The sequence below is a fragment of the Sebastes umbrosus genome, chromosome 18 (assembly GCF_015220745.1).
Source record: "Sebastes umbrosus isolate fSebUmb1 chromosome 18, fSebUmb1.pri, whole genome shotgun sequence".
Lineage (NCBI taxonomy): Eukaryota > Metazoa > Chordata > Actinopteri > Perciformes > Sebastidae > Sebastes > Sebastes umbrosus.
In genome coordinates, this window is record NC_051286.1 from 28273597 (window position 1) to 28284017 (window position 10421).

Here is a 10421-nt window from a genome sequence, read left to right on the forward strand (position 1 = left end):
CCCACGAAGGGCAAAGTCTTCAGTCAGACATTTGAGAGGAAGTATTCTGCCAGACCAGCAGCAGGTCAGATAGCCTGACCATCTCCTCATTGAGTTAGGCTTCTATTTGCTTTCAAAGTCTGTACTATCTCAATTTCGGAAAAAACAATCCAAAAGTATTTCTCTGTCTGTATTTTCAGTATTACCTCATTAACAAGTTGTGTACAAGTCCAGAGAGGATAACCAGTCGCTTCATGTTGGATGTAAAGTAAAACACAAAATACACACCGCACACAAAGCAATGTGGTATGAGGAGGTAGGAGAACCAAAAACAATGTGCAGGACAGTGCACACACAAGTTTTCAAAAGTGCTATATGCAACCAACAACAGTTATAACCTGGTTGGTTAACACTGACGAAATAGGCCAGCTATACTCCAAATGGATGTGAAGGCGGACAATGGATAAGCGCACAGATCAGGTGTCTGCATAGGTGGATGTGTTCAAACAGCATGTACAGTCACACTAAATTTTGGGCTGCACATAGTCCCTCATGGCTATGCGGACGCAAAAAGTACATTTTGTACTTAATTTAACGCGGACATTGTCTTTCTTGTGTATTACCCTGTTAGACCCTATGGGCCAACCACCCACAAGGATAGGCATTGGGGTCGGGTGCAGTGTGAGCAGGGCGGCAGGCAAAGGCTGATCCCCGGCATCGCAGACTGCCTCTAGGTGCATAGAACGTTACCTCTCTGCTAGGCGTTACCAACTAGATATAGTTGGGCTCACCTCCACGCATAGCTCTGGTTCTGAAACCAAACTCCTGGAGAGGGGCTGGACTCTTGCCTTATCTGGAGTTTTCCAGAGTGAGAGTTGCCGGTCAGGTGTGGGGATACTCACGAGCCTCCGGCTGAGCACTGCTGTGTTGGAGATCTCCCTAGAGAACAAGAGGGTCACCTCTTTGTGACTACGAGTCGCTGAGAGGAAGTCTCTGACTGTTGTTTGTGCTTATGCACAAAGCAGCACCTCGGAGTACCCAACCTTCTTGGAGTCTCTGGGGGGCGTCCTGGAAAGGGCGCCGACTGGGAACTCTATAGTTCTGCTGGGGGACTTCAATGCTCACATGGGCAACGATGGAGAAACCTGGAGGCAAGTGATTGGGAGGAATGGCCTGCATGATCTGAACCCGAGTGGTGCTTTGTTGTTGTTGTCACTTCTGTGCTAGTCATGGATTGGCATTAACAAACACCATGTTCAAGCATGGGCGGTTCATAAGTGTACTTGGTACCAGAACAAAATGGAGCGGGAGGTGGACAGGTGGTTTGGTGCAGCATTGTTGTGAAGAGGGAGCTGACCCAGAAAGCAAAGCTCTTGATTTACCAGTCCATATACGTTCCAACCCTCAACTATGGTCATGAGCTTTGGGTAGTGACCGAAAGAATGAGATTGCGGATACAAGCGGCCGAAATGAGCTTCCTTTCTAGGGTAGCTGGGCTCAGCCTAAGATATAGAATGAGGAGCTCAGACATCTGGAGGGAGCTCGGAGTAGACCCGCTGCTCCTTGCCGATGAAAGGGGCCAGCTGCTGTGGTTTGGGCATCTGATCAGGATGCCTCCTGGACACCTCCCTTTATAGGTTTTCCAGGCATATCCAACTGGTAAGACGCCCTGGGCGTGGACCCAGAACAGGCTGGAGAGATCATATATTTTGTCTGGCCTGGGAACGCCTTGGGGTCCCCCAGGAAGAGCGGGAAAACGTTGCTGGGGAGAGTGACAACTAGAATTCCCTGCTAAGCCTGGAAGCAAATGGATGGATAGATGGATGGATGGATGGATGGATATATTAGAGATATGCGTGCAATCCGAGAAGATGCAGAACGAACCCAAAGTTAGCGCTTATGAGCCACGAGCAGTTTATTGTTTGGCATGTACACACTAACATGAAACAAAAGCTATTCAGTGAACACTACACATCCAATATGGTTTAGAGTAGGTAACACTGAATATTGAGTGAACAAATACTGAGGGAACAAATTTGCTTCACCCCATCCTGCTTGGAGATTATGCATCTGGAGCTCAGCAATTACGTTAGTTGAGTCCAGTGTTATCATAACTGAGAAAAATAATGGCCAAAGCTGCAAAACTAAGATCCATGTTGTTATCCTTTATTAGCTACCGAGTTTTAAAAAAAATAATATATATATATATATAACCATCATTTCGCTAAGCACAATTTTAGAAACCCTACCAGGTCTTGCATTATACAACACAATGTGTGTCCATCACATCCACAGGGCACAGTGAATATGTGGACAATACAGTATACCACAATGGGACACATGTTGTCTCTGCCTAAGCACACACATGAATAAGGGAGACCTAAGGCACTAATGGTGTTATTTAGATCCTCCTTTTGTAGGAGTACACACTGTCTATGGGCCCATTTGAATATGCAGCTCTGTTTCAAGTGTTTTCTCACTCTCATTATCTTTGGTCTGCTCCGGAATAAACCCAATATGCGGCTTGCAAGCATCCACAAACAGTGGAAAATCAGACAAGCTAGTGTTGCACTCCTTGTCCTCATTGTCATCCTCTCCTTCGTCCTTCCTTTTACCTTCATCTGCAGTGGGTGTGCTGCAGTCAAAAGTGGTCATGCTGCATCCGTAGGCCTCGCTGTGAGGCCGGCGAGCCTCATCGGGGATGTTCTTCTTCAGGTCCCGATTCCTGTTGCGCTTGGCCAGCTTAGTGACGGAGCCCAGGCGGTTGAAAATGTTGTCCTCAGATGTGGTCTGGTGGTTGGAGCTCTGGTCGCACTGCTCGGCCCCCCGCAGTCGAAGGTTGTTAAGCTTGGAGTCAATACTCTCCTGGGAGGAGGTCTTATAGCTGTTAGTGTCCAGGCTGTTGAAGATGGCACGGCGCTCTGGAGAAAGCATGTCCAGGGACACGGCACGCTGGTCCAAGCCCAGCTGCCGTCTCTCCATGCTCCGAATGGTGGCGGCTCGCTGCAGCTTGTCGTGGACCTCGACACTCATACGTCGACGTGTCTCTCGAAACTCTGCTCGCACATTTGCTTTCCATTCTGCTGCATGAGCCTTGATCCCTCCAACCTTGACCAAAGACAGTTATTACAAATCAGTACATCACTTACCAGTGTATTTATATTTTTCTCAAAAGCACATTGATAATTTCCTTTTCAAGATTAATAGGAGCACTAAGTAATCCATGACATTCTAAACACATCTAAACGTATATACATTTCATCAGCTGTGACAAGAATTAATCTCTTCATCCCAATCAGGTCTGTCACACATTATATCAGTGGTCCCCATCCTGAGGGCATCCTCCAAAGAATCTTGAGATGATTAACATCAAGAAACACAAAATATATATATTTTTTTTCCCTCAAGGCTTGGCTTTTTTGTGTGCAAATAACCAGATCATTTTACCTTTTCAGTCCTCTATAAATCATTCTGATGATCAATCTGAGACTGTTTACGGCTCGGAAGCATACCGTATGCAACAAGGGGTGGTATAAACATTGCTTTGTTTTAATGTGACACAAGATGAAAAGGTTGGGATCCAATGCATTATATGACAATGCAAAGCTAATTAGTTCCCCTATTAAGATACTTTGTACTTTGTACTACTAACTTGTGCCTTTTTACTAACATGTTTGCACTATGGAACTGTGAAACTTGAAACTTGAATTTCCCTCGAGATCAACAAAGTTACTATCTATCTATCTATTATAATAACATGATACATGACATGATACAAAAATATTCAAAAGAAGATACCCTAACACCAACACGATATCATGCAAAAGCATGTAATAGACCCGCCTGTCCACCAGAGGATAGTGTGTCAGTATCACATCTTGCCTCGCCGAGGAGTGAATATTACACTTGCGTATGAAGGTGAAGTACCAGCAGGAGGCAACAAAACCACTCACTTCAGTTGAGGCAACAAAACCACTTAGGTTTAGGTTAAGGAAAAACCTCATGGTTGGGCTTCAAATATGTTTGTAAACTAAGTAAAATATATACGGAAACAATGTATCATCAATACAAAAATCATGTCCCAAATGTCACTATAAAACATGAGATTGAACACACATGCATTGAAACAGACATAGGCATATATTGCATATTTGCAAGGGGGTAATTTCTTTTATAAAATAAAATGAACTCATTTAACCATGCTATAGCCTCAGAAAGGCTAAATAACAACAGCATAAAGCTATGGTTTCAAAATCAAAGAATACATGAATTAATCAGAGCACTCACATAAGAAGCATCATCAGAGTGATAAATATATTTTGAATTTATGAACGATGATGCTAGAAACGGCTGTTTGAGGCGCAGGCACACTACTTGTCCTTGCGAGTCCGAAGTGTTTTAAATAGTAAGGTTTTAGCACAGATGCATGCATTGGGAAGTACTGAGCATATGACTGGATAAATGAAACACGGGGTGAGTAATTGACATAAAAACAATAAAAATCTGTGTTAAGTATGCCTTTAATCTCAAAAAGTATTCCCAGAATATTCCATCAACCAAAATGTGTTCAGAACTAAGATGGAAATAGGATAGGATAGGAACAAATGTCACAGATTCTGACATTAACAGGCTAAAAAATCAATCAATTCATGAACAAAATGATTAATAAATGATGTATTAGAAACATGATAATTGGTTGTAGCCCTGTTTGGTGGGTGATAAATCAGAAGATGCCAGAGCTTGTACCCTAGTCAAGAATATAACATGAGTATCAACATTATCATACGAGTGTTGATCATTCCTTAGGACAGCATACCTCTTCTTTTGTCTTTTTGGACAGCACCCTCAGCCAGTCACCAATCATGTTCAGTACTGCAGCAAAGTAGGCCAGACCACCCAGGATCCAGAACCACACTAGTGGTCTGTACCACTTCCGATACTCAATCCTTCTGTCTCCCCCTAATGAGAAAACAAGACATGAATGACTGGAGAAACGTACCCCATGCCAACATGCATCCCCTGAACAAGGACTGAAGCTCAGAGAATGATAAACTGTGTTTGGTTCTGTAGTCACATTCACTGGTCCTCTTTAAAGGTGAAGACACCGTCAACCAACACAGGCACACATGCACAAGTTGTTTATTTCATTTCATATTTCCAAGAATTTATACTTTTTGGAATAAACATATAGGCTATATGAACATAGATAAGTTATAGGAAAAAATCAAAATAAGAATGTGAAAATGTATGCATTGTACTACAACATACAGTATAACAACAATAAATATGGAAAATATGTAGAATAGATAGAGAATAGAATAGAAAGCTTTATTGTCATTGTACATGGTACAACGACATTTGGATGCTTCTCGAGCTCAGTGCAGTTAAAAATAGATAAATACAAATAACAGACAGCTACAATACACATTCATTCCTCCATTTTACACATAACATTAACAACATTCATAGTACCCATTCGTTCCCCACATGATACACATGTAATTGATTTGGAGTGCTTCTCCAGATCAGTGCAATTAAAAACGGTGTATAAATAGTGTAGCTATTTCACTAATACAAAATAATTATTGCACAACTATGAGGTATTTACTGTTTGACAGAGTTTAGAGTTCTTATGGCCCAGGGAAAGAAACTGTTTGTGAGTCTGCTGGTGCGAGCTCTGATGGACCTGTAGCGCCTGCCGGAGGGCGACAGGTTCAATAGGTGATGTGCTGGGTGGGGGGAGTCCTTGATAATGTTTTTGGAATGTTTTTGTATACTACAGTATATACCAATATTGTAAATAATAGTAATAGTGATCTTAAAACAAAGACTATTCCTCAATAAATATTGAGCCATGTCATCCAATAAAGCACTCCAAGGTGTAAATCCTGTACCATGGCTAAATAAATGTAATGAACACAGTGTTATCAAACTGGATTTTATATTTCACATGCCTCATCTAATCCCTGCACTTGTCACTTTCATATATTTCATCAAACTGGATTTAGATTGTTGATTGCATTCAACTTCAATTTTTACATGATTTATTTATTAATGCCCATGTCACATTAAAATTTTGCTCTTGTCACCTTCATATTTATTTCATACACCTCATTTCTTTGTCCGTAGCCCAGTCCATACTTCCTTTGTACAGTCAATATTTCATTTCAACTTTTGTATTTCTTATTTTAAAGCTATTATTATTCCATTCTGTAAATAGATTTTAATAACTTTATTAACGTTAATTTTAATATAAATGTGTTGATCTGCGTGGTGGATGCACTGGCACTAGGGATGTCCATAATTAACCGTTTAACCGTTAACCAACATTAAGCATTTTAACCGATTAACGCTATCGGTTAAAACGGTTAAAAGAATTGTTAATAATTAATTCAAAAGCTGAGCGGCTCAGAGGAGCTACTCGTCTCTTTAAGAAGAAAAGCTGGTCCACCTTAACAGTCCACCTTAAGAGGCGGAGCTGGAGTTGCAGGATACAGGAAGTCGGGTCTCTGTCTCTCTTGAGCGGAGTGGAGGAGTTGTAGTTTCATAGCATTTATTCACCGACAAATAAACTGTCCACACTGCTACACCTACGATCACAGCTAGAACGCCACCAACAACCTCACACTCACCGCCAACACACACACACGGTCTGTTGGAAACTCACTAAAGTTACTCAGACTACGTGTGGCGGCGGCGGCGAGCACGAAGCCTCCGGCAATGCTAGAGCTGCTAACGTAGCACAAATACACACACTGTTGGCCACTCGCTAAAGTTCCGCCGGGCAGACACACAGCTGCCTGCTAAACTAAACTAAATGTGCAGTGGAGACTTTTACTGGGAAAGTGGCTGCATGTCCGCGACACTACACGCAGCATCGTAGCTGCTAAGTTAAGATTCCCGGACGGTGAACTGGAGACTCCCGTCAACCAATATCTGTTGTGCTCCTGCAGCTGGTACGAGGCACTAATCTTGTCGGCTAACGGTTGATAATTGGTTAACGAGGGTCGGTTATCGGTTAAGAACATTTTTCAAAATGAGCATCCCTAACTGGCACTGCAAGGACAACATGAATGAAAGACTTAGGAGGGATCGAATGTTCAGGAACCACTTCACCCACAAGCTCCTCCATTTCTGTGTCATAAAAAAATCCTTTTCTCTGTCGTCCTCTCGGTAGTTGAAGTTGAATGTGGGCATGTCGAGGGCGGGAAACGAGGCTGATACACGTGCGGTCAATTCCAAGTTGATTTGTGATTTATAAAAGGAAATTGCGCACTGACAGGTGTTCGCATGGTTTAATAAATCAGAATAATTCATATGCACTGAGAGACCCCTGGTATGAATGGACGATCCCACTACACAAAGAAGGACACTTGACCTTAACTGGATTGGTTGTCTGATCAGATAACAAGTGACTCATACCCAAACTCTGGAAAATATGGACTGATTATTGACATTTATTGGGAGACTGTCACTTTTTTTTGTTTGTTTTCCAAACACTGTCCATCTGAAAATGGTACGTGTAAACCCCTTAATGATCAACAAATAAATGGTCAAACAAAACGTATTCAGGTTTTTCTCTGGTTTGAAGTAGTAGTGTTGCAGGATTGTATTAAGTATGCACTGTCTCTAATATGTGCTAGCATGGGATATACAGGAGTGTTTAAGGCATTTATGGCAGAATAAGTGCAAAGGTTACTTCTCCTCATGTGCCTATTATGATGTTTTACTATTTCCCTATTTACCTGCTTCCTGTGCCGGACTTCCCTATTTATTTTAGCCCAGTTTATCTTAGTTTAGCCTAGCATACCTGCCTAGCCTTTTTTCACTTGCAATTTCTTTTTAGTAGACCGTTGCTATGTATAGCAGAGCTATGTATAGCAGACTATTGCTCTGGGCGCAGTTCTGATGTTAGACTCTGGCGGACCGTTTTTGTGTAAAAATATTGATTTCTTCAGTAAGTAGCCGTGTAATAAGCAGGATAATGTACAGCTAGCGGGTCATTGTTGTGAAACAAAACCCCTTCCTCCTGTCAGGGATTCTTTCACATAAATGACCGGCTCTCTTTACATTATCCCTTACATATTAAATAGCGATCTTTTTGAACCCTTTGAATCTGCTTTCAGGGCCTGCCACTCCAGTGAAACTGCGCTTACTAAAGTTGTAAATGATCTGCTCCTAAACATGGATTCAGATTCCACCTCAGTACTTATAGTTCTGGATCTCAGTGCAGCCTTTGACACTATTGATTATCGTATACTCCTTGATCCATTGGAGAACAAATTTGGCGTCTCTGGGCCGGCTCTTCCGGGGTTACAATCTTATTTATCCGAAAGACACAGTGTGTCTCTTTCCATAATATGACTTCAATATTCTCTGAGGTGAAATATGGAGTACCTCAGGGCTCTGTTCTTTGCCCTCTGCTCTTCTCCCAATAGATCACACCTCTTGGCTAAATTATTCGTAGTCATGGAATTATTTTCCAGTGTTACGCTGATGATACACAGCTGTATGTGCCTTTTTTTTTTTTTTTATTTTAAAGTTATTTTTTGGGGTGATTTTTAAGCATTTTATTGATAGGACAGTGGATAGAGTGTTAGAAAGGGGGAGAGAGAGAAATGACATGCGGAAAGGACCACAGGCCGGATTCGAACCCGGGTCCACCGCTGCTAGGACTGAGCCTTGGCATTACATGGGCGCTCGCTCTATCGACTGAGCTAACCAGCCGCCCATGTGCCTTCTTTTGATCTGAACATTAAAGATATAACTAAGATCGCCTTCTTTTACCTATGCAACATCGCTAAAATCAGGTCTTCTATATCCATGGCTGATGCAAAGATCCTAATTCACGCCTTTATATTGTCCAGACTGGATTATTGCTTTGATTATTGACTTACATTTTGCTATTATGCCTGCCCCGTTCTAGTGCTAGAAATCTTCCAATGGTTCAGAACGCTGCAGCTACAATCTGAACTAAACCCTAGAAAATCTTACCACATTTCATCACACCAATTTTAGCTTCATTGCACTGGCTCCCGATTCATGTCAGATCAGACTTTAAGGTGCTTCTGATGACCTATAAAAAGGACACGCTCCTTCCTACTTTTCTGATCTACTTAAACCTTATACTCCAATCAGGACTCTATTCTGCTCTCAGAATACAGGGCTCCTGTCTATCACCAGAGTAAAAAAGAAGTTAGCAGGCCAAAGGACCGTTTCTTATGGTGCTGTAGCAGGTTACCTATAGGTGCTTGGGATGCAGCTATTCAGCAATAACCAGCAAAACAAATTGTTTGTTGAGTTCAGTTCAGTAAATTCCCCACATGTAATCCTCTTCTCAAACAAACCAGTAAAGGAATTATGTTATGTTTGTTCAATTTTTCCCCTTGAGTGAATTCTCTTCCCCAAACAAATTGATAAAGAATCTCTGTTAAATAGAATTAATCCCAACATCTCTGACGCAGTCGGAGTTACCTCCGGTACCGGGAAGTTGATTTGTCTTCGTGCACAGAGGATATGCGGGCCTGGCCAAAATTTCCCGTGTTGTTGAGGTCCAGGATTGTTTGGAGAGATGTACAGCGAAGTATGGAGCTCTGGGAATTTTCCTCCTACCGACCGCGGACTGTACACGGGGCCAGGGATAAACCATGGACACTGCTACACATGACACACTGCTAGACAGACTCTGCCTCTTCTACAGTGATATGGTTGGCCTCCATCTTGTTTTTTTATATCCTCATTTAAAGGAAGGGGGGCAGATTTCTCTGGTGGATGCCAGAATTCCATTAGCAGAACAAGGGTGTGTGTGACTGTGGTGTGAAATTATCATTTATATTGAGAGAAAAAATAATAATAATGGCAGATCGCCACAGAGCCCCCTTCCTCTGGAATAACCTCCCGATGGACATCAGACTTTCTGATTATGTGGATGCCTTTACAGCCAAACTCAAAACCCATCTTTTTGCCTTAATTTTCAATTGGTTACTTTTTCTTTTATTATTCGGCTGGCGGGTCAGTCTCAGTCTCAATGTATAATTTAAGCCTGGCAGTCCTGCCGAGGAGAATAATATTAACCTTAAGCCACTGCATCTCAATAACCCTCCGTTGTTTGTGTGCCTCTTGTCCTCTCTCTTGGTTTGGCAACACCTGGAAGCTGCTTGACATCATTCTGGATCCATCTCTTCAAATATGTTCACATTATATGTATGAATTTTTGTCATATGGATTATATACTGTATGTTGTATTTTCATTTTGTTGTTACTATGTACACAGAACATCTATGTACCCTGTCCATCCTGGAAGAGGTATCCCTCCCCTGTTGCTCTTCCTGAGGTTTCTTCCATTTCTTTCCCTGTTAAAGTTTTTCTTTTTTTGAGGGGGGGGGGGGGGGTTTCCTCATCCGATGAGAAGGTCGTACTGTAAAGGACAGAGGGTGTCGTAT

The 10421-nt window shown here is 42.1% G+C and overlaps 1 protein-coding gene across 1 annotated transcript in view; it reads right to left on the reverse strand.

Moving 5' to 3' along the window:
- Positions 1–749: 749 nt before the first annotated feature.
- Positions 750–10421, reverse strand: part of kcnk10a (potassium channel, subfamily K, member 10a) — a 42010-nt gene continuing 32338 nt past the window's right edge. Inside the window, exons 6-7 of the mRNA XM_037750295.1 lie at positions 4796–4938; positions 750–3087 (exon numbers count right to left, since the gene is read on the reverse strand). Coding sequence (XP_037606223.1) covers positions 2413–3087; positions 4796–4938 — 818 coding nt within the window. The 3' untranslated portion in view covers positions 750–2412. The remainder of the gene's footprint in view (positions 3088–4795; positions 4939–10421) is intronic.